This window comes from Neovison vison, chromosome 3 (genome assembly GCF_020171115.1).
Source record: "Neovison vison isolate M4711 chromosome 3, ASM_NN_V1, whole genome shotgun sequence".
Lineage (NCBI taxonomy): Eukaryota > Metazoa > Chordata > Mammalia > Carnivora > Mustelidae > Neogale > Neogale vison.
Window position 1 is genome coordinate 231,973,023 of NC_058093.1, and position 19,649 is coordinate 231,992,671.

Below are 19,649 nucleotides of genomic sequence, written 5' to 3' on the forward strand. Positions count from 1 at the left end.
TCCTAAAAGGCGAGCGCACACGGAGGGGTCAGAGCTCCGACGCTGTATATGGGATCGCACACTAATCCTTAAAGGACCTTACGAAGCTGGTACTTACTACAGGATTCCATTTTGCAGATGAGAAAACTAAGGCCTAGAGAGGTTAAGTAATTTGGTAAAGTAAAGTAAAATAGAAATAAAATATATAGAAATAAATAAATAAAATAATAAAATAAAGTAAGTAATTTGGTTAAAAAAGAAGTTAAATAAATAATACATGGCAAAGCCTGAGATTCAGACCCAGGGAGTCTGGCTCCAGAGCCCGTGCTCTTAAGCAGTACGTGACCTTGTCTCCTGTCGCTCCGTGCGGTGCTTTATGCCCTCATGACCGACAAGTGGGTCAGCCAGCATTATTTTCCATGATAACACACAGTTAATTTATGAGTCCTTATTAGACACTAGGTTCTGTCCTGATTCTATCTTTCATGCAACCCTCTTCTGGCGCAGGTTGTTAGAAAACCCATTTTGTAGACAAGAAAAACTGAGGCTCAGGAGAGTTCAGACTCTTGACCGAGGCCAGGGAACAGGGAAGTGGCAGAGCTGGGCTCTGAACCCAGGCAGGCCACACTGCTATAGCACACTGCCCTTCCCAGTTTCACCACGGAGGACTCCGAGGTCAGAACTGATGGGTTGGTAAAAGACAGAGCTGGGATGCCAACCCCCACACTCTGGTCTGAAATCTCCCTCTTACCTCTACTGTCGGGCGCCCCGCAGATCACCCCCTTTGCAGGCCCAGAGGAAGGCCCCCAGCCCCCAAATCCTTCTCTCCCATTGCGCCCTCGGGCAAAGGTGCTCACCGGGATCACCCGCTCCAGACAGATATTGAAGTTCTTCTTCTGGTTGGGCTTCAGTTTCTTGAGTGAAAATCTGGTCTCACCGATAAACTCGTTATGGCCAAATTTGTCCTCATCACAGACAGAGATCCTGCGATCGACGTCAGGGGTGGGGAGAGAACACAGAGCCCCAGTTGAGCAAATACTATGTATCAAGATTTATGATTGATAACTGGCAGGGAATGGGTAATGAGCATAGGAATACTTCAATTTCCTACTTCTTCTTCTTTTTTTTTTTTTTTTGACAGAGAGATCACAAGTAGGCAGAGAGGTAGGTGGCGGGGGGTGGGTGTAGCAGGCTCCCTGCTGAGCAGAGAGCCCGATGTGGGGCTCGATCCTAGCACCCTGGGATCATGCCCTGAGCCGAAGGCAGAGGCTTTAACCTACTGAGCCACCCAGGTGCCCCTCCTACTTCTTGAGCACTAGGCCAGCTACTTTACGTTTCTTCTTCATTGCAGTGTAACTTCCAGGCAGTAATGTGCCCACATCTTAAATTTATAGCCCGCTGAACTTTTCTATATGCATACACTGATGGAACCACCACCCAGATCAAGATCTAGAACATTCTGGCTCCTGGAAGACCTCCATGCTCCCTCCTAGTCTTGACCTCCCTTAATGAAAACCACCCTCTTGGCTTCTGCAAGATTCCTATCATCTTGTTTGGGGCCCTCATATACATAAAACCAGATGGCATGTCTTCCTTTATGCTTGGCTTCTTTTGCCCAGCATTGTTGGTGAGCATCACCCGTGTCTACAGCAATGTGTCCTTTTCATGGCTGTATAGTATTCCATTGTATAACCATCCCAGAATACTTCTGCTACTGAAGGAAATTTGGTTTGGGCCAATTTCTAGTTTTAAGCTATGATGAATAAAGCTTCCAGAGAACACTCCTGTCTGAGTCTTTTGTATGCACATGGATGTATTTCTACTGTGTATCTTCCTAGGGGTGGACATACTGAGTCCCAGCCTACACATACGTTTAGCTTCAGTAGAAACTTCCGGTTTTCCAGAGTGTTTCCACCCATTTTACCCCCACCAGCAGGCCATGCTGGTTCTGGCTGCTCTTCTTTCTTGCTAACTTTGATTTTTGTCGGTCTTTCAGCAATAGTATCTCACTGCGGTTTTGATTTATAGTTCCCCAGCAGCTAAGGAATGCTTTATGGCCATCTACACATAATCTTCTACAAAGCTGGGCCAGGAATGTTGTCAGCCTTTCTTCCTTTAATGTTCTCCATGCAAACATGTGAGTTTCTCACTTTAGAGTGGAGACTGGGGGCCAGAGAGGTAGAATAATTTTTCCCTGGTAAGAGGCAGAACCAGGATTTGAATCCAGATCTCTGTGAATCCTCAAACACTATATTGTCCCTGGTTATCTGCTCCGAATAGCAGTGAGTAGAAGAGGTACACACAGAAAGGGCAGGTCACAGAAAGGTCCCTCGGGAGGTGAAAAGGACCGGTCATGGCATGATAATTCATCTTGACAGACACCAAAGGGGAGGAAGAATGCATCCCCCTGAGGCACGGGAGGTAGGGACCAAGGGTATCTTCCCCCTTGGCCATCAACTTGCTTCATCAATTTGCTGAATAATGTTCAAAGCGCTGGAGAGCCAGGGCACCCTCATGGCTGGGCCCCACACTGGTTAGGACTGGGAAAACAAGCTGTCTCTGCTTGGCTGGTGAGGCCACGTGTCTCCAAAGACTTAAGGATCATCTTTTTTTTTTTTTAAGATTTTATTCATTTATTTGACATAGAGAGATCACAAGTAGGCAGAGGCAGGCAGAGAGAGAGGAGGAAGCAGGCTCCCCGCTGAGCAGAGAGCCCGATGCGGGGCTCCATCCCAGGACCCTGAGATCATGACCTGAGCCGAAAGTAGAGGCTTAACCCACTGAGCCACCCAGGCATCCAAGGATCATCATTTCTGAACAAATAATGCCAGTTCTAGGAATTTATCTCAAAGACATAAGAAGTGCAAAAATCCTTAACCACAAAGGCGTTTATCACTGTTGTTTCAAATAACGTATGTATTCCATAATGGGGGATACTTAAGAGAAATCATGAAACAACCATAAGAATATAACATGGAAAATAGTGTTGTAATTGGTCATCAGGGAAAGGCAAGACCATAATGCAACACCGCTACACACCCACCAGAACGGCCGGAATGACGTGTTGATGAGGCTGTGAACAAATGGGGACTCTCGTACATTGCTTGTAGGAGAGTCACCTGGTACAATCCCTACGGAAAATTGTCAGTTTCTAAAAAGCCGAGCATACACCTACACTAGGAGTCTCCCATTACACTCCTGCGAAGAAAAGCACGTGTAATACAATGTCACTAGACTGTTCCTAGCAGTACTACTATAATAGCCCCCAAAGGGAAACCAACCAAATGTCCATTAATAGTAGAACAGGTAAAGGAAACTGGTACAGTCACACAAAGGGATACTAAAGAGTGGTAAAATTGGGCATACTGGGTGGCTCAGTGCACTGAGCCTCCGACTCTTGACTTCGGCTCAGGTCATGATCTCGGGGACGTGGGACTGAGCCCTGCATCAGGCTCTGTGCTCAGCCAGGTGTCTGCTTGGGATTCTCTCTCTTCCTCACCCTCTGCCCCTCACCCCCTCACCCCAATGTGTGCTCTCTCTCTCTCTCTCTAAAATAAATGAATAAATCTTAAAAAAATAAAGAGTGACAAGAATCAACAATGTACAACTATACACACAACTTGGGCAAGTATCACAAATACAATATTAAGTGAAAAGACAGGAAAGATTCACACTGTACCATTCCCTTCGTGTAAAGTACAAAGCCAGACTGAGTTCATTGTCCTTTACGTGTCTGGGTGGTGATTACCCTTGGCTGGGGGGGGGGTGTTCCTCCCTAGAGGGACAGTACCAGGGACAGGGTGTCTGCGGTCTGGGAATGTTCTGTTCCCAGACCCCAGAGTGTTCACTGCATAAAAATTCATCAATCTGTACAGTTTTCATGTGTGCATTTTCCTAAGTGGCTGTTACCCTTCAATAAAAATGCTTTCTTTTAAAGATTTTATTTATTTGACAGAGAGAGAGAGAGAGAGATCACAAGTAGGTAGAAAGGCAGGCAGAGAGAGAGAGAGGGAGAAGCAGGCTTCCCGCTGAGCAGAGAGCCCGATGTGGGGCTCAAGCCCAGAACCTTGAGATCATGACCTGAGCCAAAGGCAGAGGCTTAACCCACTGAGGCACCCCGGTGCCCAAAAAATGCTTTCTTAAAATAAGAGTGTAGCTGGTGGGAATGGACGTGGAACAGCCAATTTGAAAAGCAGTTTGTATGACTTGTAAAAGAACAACAAACAAAAAAATACCCACTATTATCCAACAAACACTCTCTTTTGGCCTCTATCCTTAGGAGACACTAGTATGTACACAAGGAAGCGTAAAGAATGCTCGTTGAAACTTTGTAAAAGAGAGAAGCTGGGAACAACCTAGATGTCCTTCCACAGGATCCTGGCTGAAGAAACTGGTACCATTTACGTAAAATTTAAAACAGGCCTGGGGTGCCTGGGTGGCTCAGTAGGGTTAAGTGTCTGACTTTTTTTTTTTGTTTTTTAAGATTTTATTTATTTACTTAACAGAGAGAGATCACAAGCAGGCAGAGAGGCAGGCAGAGAGAGGGGAAGCAGGTTCCCCACTGAGCAGAGAGCCTGATGCGGGGCTCGATCCCAGGACCCTGAGATCATGACCCGAGGCGAAGGCAGAGGCTTAACCCACTGAACCACGCAGGCACCCCAAGAGTCTGATTCTTGATCCCAGGACAGATCAAGTCCCATGTGGGGCTCTGCAGCTCAGTGGGGTGTCCGCTTGAGATTCTCCCTCTCTCTCTGCCCCTCCTGGCTGCTCACTCTCTCTCTAATAAATATATCTTTAAAAAAAATTAAAAACATTCCAGACAATGCCATCATTGTTTATAGATACACAATCATGTAGTTGAAGTCTAAAACATGCTTGGGAATGATAGCCATACAATTCAGTGTGCGTTTTGCCCTGAGTAGGGGAAGAAGAGAAGGAGGGGATGGGCAGGGGGAATATGACAGGAGCTTTAGTCCGCATCTGTAATGCTTTCTTTCTTGAAAATAATATCAGTTTTAAAAGCTGAAGAACATACAGCAAAATATTAAGATTTTCTTAAAGACTAAGTGCTGCTACTGGGTATTTACGCCAAAGATACAGATGTAGTGAAAAGAAGGATCATCTGTACCCCAATGTTCATAGAAGCCATGGCCATAATCACCAAACTGGAAAGAGCCAAGATGCCCTTCAGCAGACGAATGGATAAAGAAAATGCGGTCCATATATACAATGGAATATTATGTAGCCATCGGAAAGGATGAATACTCAACTTTTGTAGCAACATGGATGGGACTGGAGGAGATTATGCTAAGTGAAATAAGTCAAGCAGAGAGAGTCAATTATCATGTAACTTCACTTACTTGTGGAGCATAAGGAGTAACATGGAGGACGTAAGGAGAAGGAAAGGAAAAGTGAGTTGGGGGAAATCGGAGGGGAAGTCGAACCATGAGAGACTGTGGACTCTGAGAAACAAACTGAGAGTTTTGGAAGGGAGGGGGTGGGGTGTGGGGGGGATGGGTGAGCCTGGTGGTGGGTATTGAGGAGGGCATGGACTGCATGGAGCACTGAGTGTGGTGCATAAACAGTGAATCTTGGAACACTGAAAAAGTTAAATTAAATTTTAAAAAAAGACTGAGTGCTGAGTTGATGGATGTTTGTTTTATTATATTTACACTTTTCTGTATGGTTGTAATATTTAATGATAAAACATTTTTTAAAATTTGTGATAAATCGTTCTGTGTAACACACTGAAGCAGTCAGCTATTTGGCAGATCTAAATGTCTTCCCACAGCTATAACTCTAAGATACAATGTTAAGGGAAAAGGCAAGTTCCAGATCTATACAGCATGGTACTTTCTAGGTTGTAAGCAGTAGTAGAAATAGGCACACGTTCATGGAGGGAGGTTGTGGACCCAGGCTGGTGGAGGGGACTGACATTTTTTTTTTAAATTTTAAAAAAGATTGCTTTTATTTATTTGAGAGAGACAGCAGGTAGGCAGGGGAAAGAGAGAGAGCAGGAGAGAGAGTGAGCAGGGGAGAGGGGAAAAGAGAGAGGGAGAAGCAGACTCCCCATTGAGCAGGGATCAGTCCCACTGATCAGGGGCTCAGAGCTCGATCCCAGGACCCTGGGATTGTGACTTGAGCCAAAGGCAGATGCTTAACTGACTGAATCACCCACGTACCCTAGGGTCTAACATTTAAAAGGAGCTTTGCCTTCTCTGTAAGTTTTTATTCACAAGAAACATGTATTTGCTTATTACCTGCATAATTAAAAATGCAATTTAACAGAACACTGGAGAAGAATATAAAGAATATTAAATGGCATCAATATAGTGTTAAAAGAGGCTGATTAATTATTAGAACCATCTGTGTTTAGAACACTTAATTTTATAAGAAATGTTTGCACACAAATACACACACACACACACACACACACACATAAGTACACATATGACCTGAACGTCCAGAGACCACGATGTTAAGAGTTTTATCTGTATTTTTTTTTTAAATGGAAGGTTATCCTGAATCTTTTTTTTTTTTAAGATTTTATTTATTTGTCAGAGACAGAGAGAGAGAGAGCAAGCGAGCACAGGCAGACAGGCAGGCAGAGGCAGGGGAAGAAGCAGGCTCCCTGCCGAGCAAGGAGCCCGATGTGGGACTCGATCCCAGGACCCTGGGATCATGACCTGAGCTGAAGGCAGCCACTCAACCAACTGAGCCACCCAGGAGTCCCAGAGGGAGAAGCAGGCTCCCTGCTGAGCAAGGAGCCCGATGCGGGACTCGATCCCAGGACTCTGGGATCATGACCTGAGCCGAAGGCAGCTGCTTAACCAACTGAGCCACCCAGGCGTCTTTATCTGTATTTTCAAAAGTCTCTACCATAAACATATGTTGTTTTGTAGAGGTAAAAAAGAAAGAAAGAAACTTTGCAGATATATTTTCAAGAGTGGCCTCTGGCCCCTCTTCTCCATTTGCCCAGCCTCAGTCCCCTCCCCAACCACCCGCAGGTACCTGAGCGTCTTTCTCTGCATGTCCTCATCTGTGATGCCGTGATAGACAAGGGTCTCATTCCAGACGGGGTTCCGGGTGTTCCGTAGAGTTTTCGTACGAAGCTTGTTGGACTAAGCCCAGAGAGATAGACAGACACCTGCCTTGGTGGGAAGCCAGCCCTGCAGCCCCATCCTTTGGGTTGACTTGGGGTCGGTGGGTGGGTGGGTGATGTAGGAGTCTGCTCCCCTTACAAGTGTCTGGGGGCCCAGTTGCTCCCCAATGTATGCTCTCAGTAAGTGGAGGGCATACCCTATGCTGCTACAGCCTTCATCAGTAATGGGCACTGGGCCACCCCTCCCTCCATGTGCAGGGCCCTCTCTTTGAACTTTTCATTAAGATTAGAAAGCATGAGGGGGAAAAAAAGTGATTTATAGGTCAGAAAGGCAGAAATAAAGAGTCACCCACTTATAGGCAGTGAAAAAACAATTTCTGGGACGTATTGAAATGGTTTATTCTGTCTCCCCAAATAGCAACCTCCATGCCTAAAAGTCCTTAGCGGACAAGGTTTTCATTTTACTCTAAGAAAGACAACTAACAAGGCACTATATCCAGAAGAGGTGGCTTGGTAGCAAATCTAATTCATACTAACATGTAAAGGACTCACTGGACACTTTGGCAAAGCCAGTTTGGATTTGGGTGTGAGCAAAGAAGAGAGTATTGAGGAGAAGCAAATGTCACTGGCGGGTCAGAAAGAATAGCGGTCAAACACTTCACAGTTTGGTCATGTCCATGAGAGGGACTCTCCTTTCTTGATCCAAAGAAAGAAAAAGGGAGAGACAGTGTGTATGTGAATGCATACATGCGTGTCCTCTTTGTGTCATGGGGCATTTCCTACTTGCATAGATTTTTAACGGCCATTCTCCCAAGATCATGCAACCAAGTGTTCCCTTGTTTTGGGGACATGCATGTCAAATTAACACAACAAAGCAGAAAATGAAATCCAAGAAAGCACCCTTTCATTTCTAGCCATGTGCTCTGAGTGGGTCCATCCAAAAAGAGGAGAATTAACTCCACTGTCCTTCCACATAACAAGGTAGAGATACGGAGGTGAGCGAGCTGGCTGGGAAGAGAAAGGTGGGCGGGCAGCAGAGCATCTTTGCTCCGTAACAGACATTTTCTCAGGTGCTTAGCACTACGGCCTGGAGAGAGTTATTCATTTCTCTTTGGAGAGGAGAAGCATTTGGATGGGACATAAAGTGGGTGGGGGAGGTGAGCCACGGTCAGCACTGGGGAGCCACTGAAGGTATCTGAGCAGGTGGATGGCCTAATTGGGGCTTCTGCTTCTCTTCTGGACTTCGGCAGCTCCCATTACTTGGCTGGAGACATGGGCAGAGCACCCGCCCCTCGAAGGGGAGTAGTTCATGGTCTACCCCATACCCCTTGCAAGGACTTTGCCACTCAGGAAGGAGGGGCTTTTGGGGCCAGTTAGGGGCGCTATTTTAGGCTCTGAGCTGGGAACCTTGGGTGCCTGCCAGGGCCCATGTGCCCAGTCTGCTGAGAGGTCCAGGCCATATGGTACCTTGCTGGCTCCCGGCAGGAGATGGAGCTTCACATAGGGATCTGCCAAACCGTTGGAATCCATGGGCTTCAGTCCCTGCAACAGAAAAGGCAACAGCATGAAGGGCCTTGGGAGGGCCTGACGCTCAGCTGTCACAGGCACAGCCCCTGGCATCTGTCCTGCCCATCAGTCCTCCTGTGTGCTTCCTCTTCCAAAGACAGAGGAGGGAAATGAAGTATGCTGGGAAGAATGGTGGAATCAGGCAAACGGGGTTTGGAGCCTGGCCATGTTACTTCCCAGCTGTGTGACTTTAGGCAAGTTCCTTAACCTCTCTGAGCCTCATTTTCCTCATCTGTCAAAGGCGATAACAGTACCTGCTTCACAGAGTGGTAAGACTTAAACATGGTCCTACCTGTGAAGTGCTGAGCCCAGAGCCTGGTGCACAGTGATTTCTGCATCAAGGCTGGACTGTTACCCTTAGCATGGAAGGAAATGTTCCAGAACAAGGATGGGAGAGAAGGAGAAGCTGGGGAAAGGGGGCCTGAGTTCTGGCCCTGGCCCCACACTCATTTCGGAGACCTCAGTTTTTCCATCCATAAAATGGGGAACATAGTATCTGTCTGGCCCCCCTCCTCCTGGGCTTGAATGAGGCTTGAGTGAGACACCATGGGGGAAGGGAGTTTTCCTGGGGTAGTAATTAAACTGGGCTTGTTAATATGAGCAAGACCCCAAATTCCTGGGGCCCAGACAAACTCTGTCCAACATCCTATGCTAGGGCTGGGCAGGTGTTCCCACCTCTAGGCTCCTGGCATCCTCTCTCATAGTACTAATCCCAAAGCCATGCATCTTTGTGGCCTCAGTTTCCCCATCTGTTCAGTGGGACTGTTTGCAGCCCCTGTTCGTGGGGTTCTTGGGGGATTAACTGAGACCTCACCTGTGAACGGTGAGCTCTGGGTATAGCACTAGTGGGTGTGGACAATAGGGAGAGGGCGCCACAAAGTAGGAGATAAGGGAGAAAGCTGGCAGAATAGCCTCATGGGTAAGAGCACAGGCTCTTGAGCAGGACTTCCTGGGTTCAAATCCCAGCTTGGCCACTTCCTGGTATGTGATCTGGGCAAGTCACTTAAGCTCTGTGCCTCAGTTTTGTTGTCTGTAAAATGGGAATGATGATAGAAACTTCCTCCTAAGTTGCTGTGAAGATTAAGCAGAATGAAATCATCGTGGAAAGCCTATGATACTCAGGAAATGTCACGGCCACAGTCTCTTGGCCATTTCCCCGACATGAAGTCCGTGAAGGCAGGGCCCAGTTCTAGCTCATGCTAGGATCCCCAGCTTTTAGGAAGTGCCTGGTACAGAGTAGGCATATAATGAACATTTCTGCAATGAATGCTGGGGATTGCCAAGGCTGCAAACTGGCAGACACCACGTTTTTAAAATCTGACCTTGAACATCTCTGTTCGAGGCGGCTTATGCCAGTTTACCAAAGCTAATCCCACAGCCGAACACCTCACACACTTTGTTCGTATCTGTCACCCGCCCAGCCCGAGAGCAGGTGGGTTTTCTGTACCCCGTCTTGAGGGGTGGTGATGGTGTGGCTTTCCCCCATGGCTGGAGCTGAAGGAGGGGACTGAATGAATGGGCCGAAAGCAAAACCATTACTTCTGGGTGCAAATCAGCTCTACCCCCACCAGCTGTGTGACCTCAGGCTTTACTTTGCTGAGACTCAGTTTCCCCATTTGTACAATGGGGCAATAATGGTCCCTACCTTCCAAGGTTTCCAGGAGGATGGCCAGAGCCAATGAATGTGCTGATCTCACTGTGCTCTTGGGGCATGTAAGCGCTCGCTACAGGCACTGATAAGGAACAGGTGCTCAGCAAAACCCGCTGAAGATGTGCCCTGGGCATGTTGATCCAGGAGTTGTGCTAAGCTTTAGCCTCGTTTATCATCCAAACCAGGACATATTATGAGCAAAAAGGGGAGCTTTTCATTATTCCGGCAGGGTCACAGGGATTGGCTAAGGACTGTCCTAGGCAAACAGGAACGTGTGACCGCCTTACACTTAATACTCTGTCATCCTTATGGCAGAGGCACGTTATTGTCCCGGATTTACAAACGGAACACTGGGGCTCAGAGAGGTTGAGTAACTTTCCCCAAATCACACAGCTGAGAGCAATGGAACTAGTGTTTGAACCCAGGAAGTTCCTCAGCCCTGCTTCTGCTTCCGCATGTGCCAGGCTTGCAGCAGGGGGGTAGGGAGGTGAAGTGGTGGGTGGGGAGACTCCAGTCAGTACTTTCTGGGATGGGTGCTGGCATCATCCAGCTCTCCTCGAGGTCCCAAGTTGAGTTGGATGGCTCCCCCTGGAGCCCGCAGCACGGAGATATCCCAGTATCGGCAACAATGGGTGCCCCCTCCCCTGCCCCACCTCTGGCTGCTGCTCCAGCTGGACAGTCATAGGAGCACAAGGAGCCACTGGGTAGGCCTTGTTAGCCACCAAGTCTGGCTGGCATCACTGCCAGGCAGCCCCTCTGCTTCAGTCCCTCCAGAGGCTGCGGACGTGGCCTGGCCCATTTCAGCTCTGCCCTTGACTGATGGCTGCCTCCACTCCCAGGAGTGCCTCCCAGGAGGAAGTATCCATGGCTAATTCCTGCCCATTTCTCGTCACTGTCACACATAGAGAAGCCCGGTCACCCAGCCATCCCCAAGTCCTCGAGACATGCCTGAGCATTCCAAGTGGTCCCCAGCTTGGCCTCTCACTTACTTTGGCTTTTATGATGGTGCAGTGCAGGGAGCTATTGTCCTGGTCATAGAGAAGGCTGAACTCCAGGGCACCCAGGGTGGCTGAAGGAGGCAGAGGCAGGAACCAAGAGAATATTCGTTCAGTCACTCGGCAAACATTTCCTAAGCACTTACTATGTGCCCAGTCTGGTGGAGGCACTGAGCCTACAGAGGGGAAGACTCGGTCCCTGCTCTGGACACCTCATCCTGGTAGACCCTCCTTTCCTTCGGAGCCCTCAGCACACCTGTGATCACTTACTCTCACTTAATCGTGTGTGCAACTGCGCAGTTACTGATTTCCCATCCTGCTAGACCGAGAGCCCCCTGACAGCAAGGGCTGTGACTGTCTCATTCATTGCTGTGTCCCCACTGGGCACAGTACGAGGACACAGTCAGTGCTCACATAGTCACAACAGGAAGAAATGAGTCTGAGCATTTGCTTTTGCCTCTACCTGGAATATTCTGCCATTTTCCATCAAGAAGAGGCAACAGGACGGGTCAAAGCCAGGCCACTGATAATGACCGTGGGTCACTTCTTCCATCTGTGTCCTGTCTGTCCCCCTGACTAGGAGCTCTTGCAATGCTCCCAACCCCACAACACATATTAGATCCAGACACTTGTCCATCCATGTCTCCCTCCGGCACACAAAGGCCATCGCAGCTCTCCCTTGCTGCTCTGACACACCCAGGATGACTGTCACTGGGGTGTGTGTGTGCATGTGTGTCCCTAGGACTCTGGGTCTGAATGGGCAAGGCCCAGAACAGGCATTTTACAAGTCATTGAAGGGATGGATGTAGGAGGAAATGTCTAGGAATTTTTAAATTATGGTTAAGATATTACTTCTAGAAGATATACATTAAAGAGTTTTAGAGGCTATCGAAGTACATACATATAGCTAGGAAGAAAGACGTGAAATGCTGGGCCATATGATACTTCTGTCTGACTCGCTGAGGAACCACCAAACTGAACATCGCAAATATAGTCAAAGCATATTCTTTAAAATGATGTAGACAGTAACTTTGACGTTCCGTGTTTATCACAATAAAAATACACATAGTATCTATTCTTTAGAAAGCTGATGTTGCTTTGTGAAGTTAGTAACACAAACCCGTATCTTTATAACTTGGTTGATATGTTTATTAGGCTTGGCATACAGGGGCCTGTTCCTCTGCCCCTGGGGACGACACCCCAAAGTGACTCTCCCCAGACACTCCTCCCGTAAGTGCCACCTACTTGCTTCATCCGAATCGTAGCTGTTGGCTTCTTCTTCCTCCTCCTCTGGGGGTGGGGGCTGGCGGGCAGGGGCCATGGCAGGCTGGGGGGCAGCAGCAGAGGCTTGGGAATAGGGGCCCGGTGGGGGGCCCACTCGGTCGTTCCTGGTGCCAGCGGCTGAGTAGCCCCCAACTCCCCCTGTTCTCTCCTCCCGGGGTGGGGCAGTGGCCCCGGCATAGCCAGAGTCACCGGGAGCCACCTCTGCAGGGGAGATGGGGAGAGGGCGGGAAAGAGTCAGCTGAGTCTCTGTGTGGTGACATAAGCAACTGCTGCAGTGTTACCGCTAGTGATAAGCACCTACTGTATACCATGTGCTTGGCAAGGTACCAGAACCACCCAGCCCAGCCATGGAGGATTACCATATCCAGCTGACAGGGGGCCAGGGGACCAGAACCACCCAGACCAGCCATGGAGGATCGCCACAACCAGATGACGGGGGACGGGGGTACTGCATCATGTTATTCACGGGTCCTCTGAATGTTGCCTTTATCAAAACCACCTAGGGAAGCTTGCAAAAATGGGTTCTTGAGCCCCACCCGGACTCAGTAGGCAGTGCCATGGGCCTTAGAGTCTGGGTCTTAGAACAAGTCCCAGGAGCTGATTCAGATGCAGGCAAAACAGATCTTATGGGGGTACTGATCAGTAGTATAGGCTCTGCAGCCAGACGGCTTGGGTTTGAATCTCTGCTGTGTGACCCGGGGCAAGTTACTTAATGTCTCTGAGCCTCTGTTTCCTCACATGTAAAATGGGAATTATAATACCTAGAGGTGCTCAAAACTAGTAGCTATTCTTTTAAAAAATTACTACATGGACGGCACTTAAAACAGTACCTGGTGAGCTAGAAAGCAATGAGTAAGCCGTAGCTCTAGTAACTGATGACGAGTCATACTCCTCATATGAAGAATCACCATCACTTAGCATGATCCTAATCCACTCCAGGCCATGGGCTAAGGTTTTATATGTCTTGGTTTGTTTAATCCTCCCATCGACTCTGTGAGGTTATGCCCATTTTAGAGATAAGGAAACAGAGGCTCAGGGAAGTTAAGTGACTTGACAGCTGGAGAGGAAAGGAGCCTGGGTCTCTGGGCGCAGAGGGAGTGAAGGTCTGGCAGCCCCTGCTCTCCCACAGGAAGAGGGGTGCCCACTGGGCAGATATGGGAAGAAAGAACACTTGCCTGGTCTCTGATCTGGAAAGCGTCCTGTGGGTCCAGGGCCGGGTTTGCTGCCTCCTGGAGGCCCTGAATGGGGAAAGAGAGAGGGACAGAGCAGACAAGGTGGTATCATTTGGGTGTTCTTCCCTATCCCCCTTCATTTAAGGACTGTGGAAAGAGGCCTGGAGGCAGCAGGTGATAGCCACAGGCACCCAGGGATGCAAGAATGGTCCCACTGGGGGTCTCTGAGGTCAGAAAGATCTGGGTTCAAGCCCCAGTGCTTCCTTCCTGGGCCTCAGCTTCCTCCTCTGTGAAATGGCTCTTTGCGTTTCACCGACTGCTACAAAGCTGAGAAATGAATGGGAATTGGAATTGTTGTGAGGTGATACGCAGGTTTATGCCTTGACTCCACCATCCATCACTATGGGATCATTCCTGGTCCAGTGGATTCTTTACAACTACATTTCCCATAGCATAGGATGCAAGGGAGAGCCACAGGGAGGGGGCTTGGAGTAATGTTGAAACAAGAACCAGCAAGAAAGTCATTTCAGCTCCCACTGCCTGTCAATACCGACTCCATCATGGAAACGTCTCATTTAGGTGCTACTTCATCTCTAACACCTCTCTAACTTTTGTGAATTTCCCTTTTGAGCAAAAAAGAACAGGCCTTGGGTTCAGACCCTTCAGCAGGCTGGCATAAGGACAGTCTCACTGCACGGCTTTATTTTCATTGCATTAATTTTTATAATTACCCCCTGCAATGGGTTGAACTGAATTCCCCAAAGGATGCTGAAGTCTAACCCCCCGTCCCTCTGAACACGGCCTTATTTGGAAAGAGGGTCTCTGCAGACGATCAAGTTGAGATGAGGTCATCAGGGTGGGCCCTAACACCAGACGACTATGTCCTTAAAAAAAGGAGCGACTTGGACACAGAGATGTACGTAGAAGGAAGATGGTGTGAAGACACACGGAGAAGGCCACCAACCGGCCAAGGAAGCTGTGGGCCAACGGGAGCTGGAAGAGAGGCGTGGAGCAATTTCTCCCTGAAGCCTCCAGGAGGAGTCACCCCTGCCAGCACCTTGATTTCGGACTTCTGGCCTTCAGAACTGTGAGACTATGAATATCTGTACTTTTACTGAATATATGTACTTTTCTGTGCGTGATACTTTGTTAGGATAACCCTAGCCAACTGCTCCGTGTCTATAGGACATGGGATACTGGGTTCTCACTTATGGCACTATTACAGGTTCCTCTTAAAATAACACAATGTTAACTGCACCAGTCAGGCATTATTGCTACTGCTTTATGCAATCCATATTTGTATGGATTTTTCCATATTACTCATCTCTTTGGTCACCATGTCCTCCTGACTCTCACACTGCTGTTCTGGGAGCATCGGTCCCCAGCACTTCCTTGAGAGAGTCTGCGATAGCAAGTTCTCTCCATTGCGTTTTTCAAGTGAATCGATTTCAAGAAAGATGTGAAGTAAGAGGGCAGGTGGCAGGTGCATGAGGTAAGGACTGTGAAAGGGAGGGACAGTGCCTGAAGAAGCCTGTCAACGCGGGTCCGTTGGTCCCCTCTCACTTGTGCCCATCTTCCCCACCTGGAGGATTACTCATGGTCAGGATCTTTGCAGAGCTGAGGGTTTGGTGGTGGCTGTGGCTTTGCAGAAAGCCGGGCGGGCTCTGGAAGCAAGGACAGGAGATACCGGGGTCCCAGCTGAGTGACAGTCTGAGTGGGCAGGCGGCAGGTACCTGGCTGTGCGGCCTGGGGCGGCGCGGGGCTCTGCATGGTGGCGGGGGCGGGTCTGGAGGCTTGCACAGAGTTGGCTCGTCGCAAACCTGCAGGGGAAAAAAAGAACCTGTCTTGTTCTGTGCGTGCGCACACACATACCCACACATGCAGACACAGAGTGGAAGCAGGAGGAAGCCTGGAACTGGTCTGCTGGCATGAGGCAATGCCTTCTGGGTTTGAACTGAGTGCAGACCCCCTCCTCCTCTCCGTGCCTTCTCTCTGTGCAACACTCAGACCTCCTGTGCAAGTCACAGCAGTGACACGGGGGGCAAAAAGCAAAGGTTTCATGATTCTGTCTCCACCTGTGTGAACTTCTGCAAGTGTCTTGCCCTCTCTGGGCCTCTGTCTCCTGATTTGCAAAATGGGGATAACAGTACCTCCCTCCTAGGGTTGCACAGAGATGCTATGGTACAGTACAAGCAAAGGGCCCAGAATAGCACCTGGCATGGAGTAAACTCTAAATATTATTATTGGTTTTTTTAAAAGATTTTGTTTATTTGACACAGAGAGAAAGAGAGAGAGACCATAAGTAGGCAGAGAGACAGGCAGAAAGAGAGAGAGAAGCAGACTCCCTGCTGAGCAGAGAGCCTGATTCGGGGCTCAATTCCAGGACCCTGAGATCATGGCCCGAGTTGAAGGCAGAGGCTTAACCCACTGAGCCACACAGGTGCCCTAAATATTATTATTGTTGACTCTGGTCTCCATTTTCACATAGACCTAGCTCTGCTTCCAGCTTCTCATATAAACTGTGTGACTTGGGCTGGTCATTCACCTTCTCTGAACCTCAAATGTCTCATGGAGGCAACAGCTCTGTCTATAGGATAATAACGACTTAACATTTATTTAATGCTTACCATGTTCCATGTTTCAGGGACTTTACATATTACCTATTTAATCTCTATACCTCATGAAGTGGGTGCTTTATTATCTCCATTTTACAAATGGGGAGGCTGGACACAGAGGGCTAAGGAGCTCACTAATGTCTCCTTGCTGGTATGGCAGAGCCAGGGTTTGAATTCAAGCATTTGGTCTCAAGATTCTGCCTGAGACCATCAGATGCTACTGTCTCCTGCGCAGCTACTGGGGGATCAAAGGGGATACTGTACACAGCAGTTCCTGTGTACATACATCCAGAAGGTATGACATTTCTGGAAGAAAGCTCTGTCCTCGTGTATTTCACTGGTCTGGATCCCACCTTTCCTGAATTCAGCTCTTTGTTGCTGGAAGGATGCTTGAATGCTAATGACAGAAGGTGATTTACCACCTCTGGCTGGGGTCCTGCAGTAGCACTGTGGTTTGTTCATTTGGGTTCTTGTTCATGTGTTTGTTCATTCATTCATTCACTCACTCACTCGCTCATTCAATGTCTACCAAGAGCCAATCCCTAGAAAAGATGGACAAAACCCATCTTAATTCCTCTAAGAGTTCATGGTCCAGAGGAAGGAGACAGACCCTGAGATAATGAGTTTATAAAACAGCAGTAATAGCCCACATCCACTGAGTGGTTCAGATGTGCCAGGCCATAAGCATTGCTTTCTGGAACCCTCAGAACTCAAAGTCATGTGTGGTCCCCATTTTGCAGTAGAGAAAATGGCAGTTCAAGCGTGCCTGAGGTCACTTAGCTTGGAAGCGGCTAGGACCTTCAACCATGTTCGTCTGACTCCAAAAATAACCTGGGGCAGGTTATGTTATACCTGTCCCAGGAGGTAGAAAGTGAATAATCATGCACCCTGGGGTCCCACAGCATGCCGGGCTATGTTCCGAGAACTTTACAAGGACCATTGTGAGGTTTCAGTTCACTTAACCCTTTACAGCAACCCCAGAAGATAAGACTGATTACTGCCATTCTTTTCATTTTACAATAATTGAAAGCTTGCTGTCTTGATCTGTAAAATGGGAACATGCAGCTGGCAGGTGGTAGAACTGAGATCTGACCCCACACAGTCTCTGTTCTGGTGTTTGTGCCCTTGACACTGAACTGACATGGCCATAGAGGTAAATAAGAAGCATCATAGGGGATGGAGGCAAGAGGCAACCTTTGGCTAGGGGGACGGGAAGAGCTTCCTGGTGCAGGTGGAGTTTGGACTTGGAGTTTGGGCGTACCAACATGAAAGGGTTATTGATGCCCAGACAAAACTCTGCAGCTTAAAGAAAAGGCAGGATGATTTTGGTTTATTCCAGGGCACTAACTCCATGTCCCAGATCTGCAAAGAAGGGGACACCGGGAGGTGTCAGGATTAATGAATGGGACATGCAGGGCTCAGGTCATGATCTCAGGTTCGTGAGACTGAGATTCTCTCTCTCCCTTTGCCTTTCCCCACTGCATGCTCTTTCTCTCTCAAATAAATAAATAAATCTTTGGAGTAACTGAATATGATTCCCAAAGCACAGAAAACAAAAGAAAAATGGAACTCATCAAAATTTAAAACTTTGGTGCATCAAAGGACACTATCAATGGGGTGATAGGGCAGCCCACAGAACAGGAGAAAATATTGACAAATCATAAATCTGCAAAGGAATTAATATCCACAATATATGAAGAACTCCCATAACTCAACAATAATAAAACAAACATCCCAATGAAAAAATGGGTGAAGGGCTTGAACAGACATTTCTCCAAAGGAAATATACAAATGGACAATGAACACACGAAAAGATGCTCAACGTCACTAATCATCAAGGAAATGGAAATAAAAAATATGAGATACCCATTCACATGCGTTAGGATGGGTACACACATACACACACTACACAAATGTTGGTGAAAATGTGCAGAAACTGGAAGCCTTGTGTATTTCTGGTGAGAATGTAAACTGGTGAAGCTGCTCTAGAACCAGAATGGATGGTTCCTAAAAAAATTAAACATACAATTACCATATGGTCCAGCTATCTCACTTCTAGGCATAGACCTATCCCCCCAAATTAAGAGCAGAGACTCAAATGGATATTTGCACATCAATGTTCATTATTCACAATAGCCAAAATGTGAAAACAGCCCAAAGATCAATCAACAGATGAATGGATAAACAAAATGTCTATCCATGCACGGGGATCTTATTTAGCCTTAAAAAGGAATTCCCGATTGTGATACATACCACAACATGAATGAACCCTGGACACAGGATGCTCAGTGAAAGAAGCCAGTCACAAAAGGTCACATACTATTTGATTCTATTTATATGAGATGCCAAGAATAAGCTAATCCATAGTGGCTAGTGGTTACCAGGGGCTGGGGGAAAATGGAATGCAGAATTATTGTTTAATGGGTAAAAGATTCAGTTGGGGATGAAATAGCTCTGCAGCTGGTTAGTGGTGATGGCTGCAGGACAGTGTGCACGCACTTAATGCTACTATTAAAAGTAATTAAAACGGTAAATTTAATATTAAGTGTATTTTACCACCATTTAAAAAGATGCTTTCTTTAAAAAGCATTGTTAATAAAGACTTCACCTCCAGAAGAGAAAAACAAGCACAAGCTTTGATGTTGGACAGACATGGGTTTAATTTCCATTGGAACCAATGATCGGCTGTGTGACCTCAGCCCAGTGGCATCCCTTCTCTGAGCTCAGTGTCTCCACTGGTAAAATGGGAATAATAGAAGTCTTCATAACAGGGTTTGGGGCTGTGACAAGGATTAAAGGAGATGTATGAGAAGAACCTGGGCCAACATTTGGCCCATAGTAAGTAGACAACAAATATTCCGTGATGTTGCAGAGCTGAGAAATCCTCCTTTCTCTATGAATCTGAATCACAGGTTCATTAGGGGGTGTGCACAGTGGATTAAGCACAGGGTACGTGCCCAGCTCTCTTGCCAAGAAGAAAAAGAGGGACTATGGGTCTAAGCTGCAGACCCACTATTGAGGAAGAGAAGCCAGAGGTCAATATGGGACCTGAATATTCAGCCCACCCAAGTTTGGACACAGTCTCATGTCCTTGCTTAAAAAGGAAATGAAGTGGCTCTAAGGGATCCCACAGGAGGCAGGGAGCTTTGATCTCTCTCATCCAGCAGATATTTTTCCCAAAGTCCATGAATCAAGGACTCCCACCAGTGGGCACTCTTGGCAAATAAATCCCCCGCGAGTACAGCCAGAGGTACTGGGCACCAGTGAGCCAAGAGCAGTATGAGC

The 19,649-nt window shown here is 47.7% G+C and overlaps 1 protein-coding gene across 3 annotated transcripts in view; it reads right to left on the minus strand.

Moving 5' to 3' along the window:
• Positions 1-19,649, minus strand: part of RPH3A (rabphilin 3A) — a 98,714-nt gene that overhangs the window by 13,596 nt on the left and 65,469 nt on the right. For all 3 annotated transcript variants that reach the window (XM_044244236.1, XM_044244234.1, XM_044244235.1), the window contains 7 exons: positions 15,483-15,569; positions 13,753-13,815; positions 12,539-12,778; positions 11,288-11,367; positions 8,549-8,623; positions 6,991-7,100; positions 837-963 (listed from right to left, as the gene is read on the minus strand). In XM_044244236.1, the coding sequence (XP_044100171.1) occupies positions 837-963; positions 6,991-7,100; positions 8,549-8,623; positions 11,288-11,367; positions 12,539-12,778; positions 13,753-13,815; positions 15,483-15,569 (782 nt within the window). The remainder of the gene's footprint in view (positions 1-836; positions 964-6,990; positions 7,101-8,548; positions 8,624-11,287; positions 11,368-12,538; positions 12,779-13,752; positions 13,816-15,482; positions 15,570-19,649) is intronic.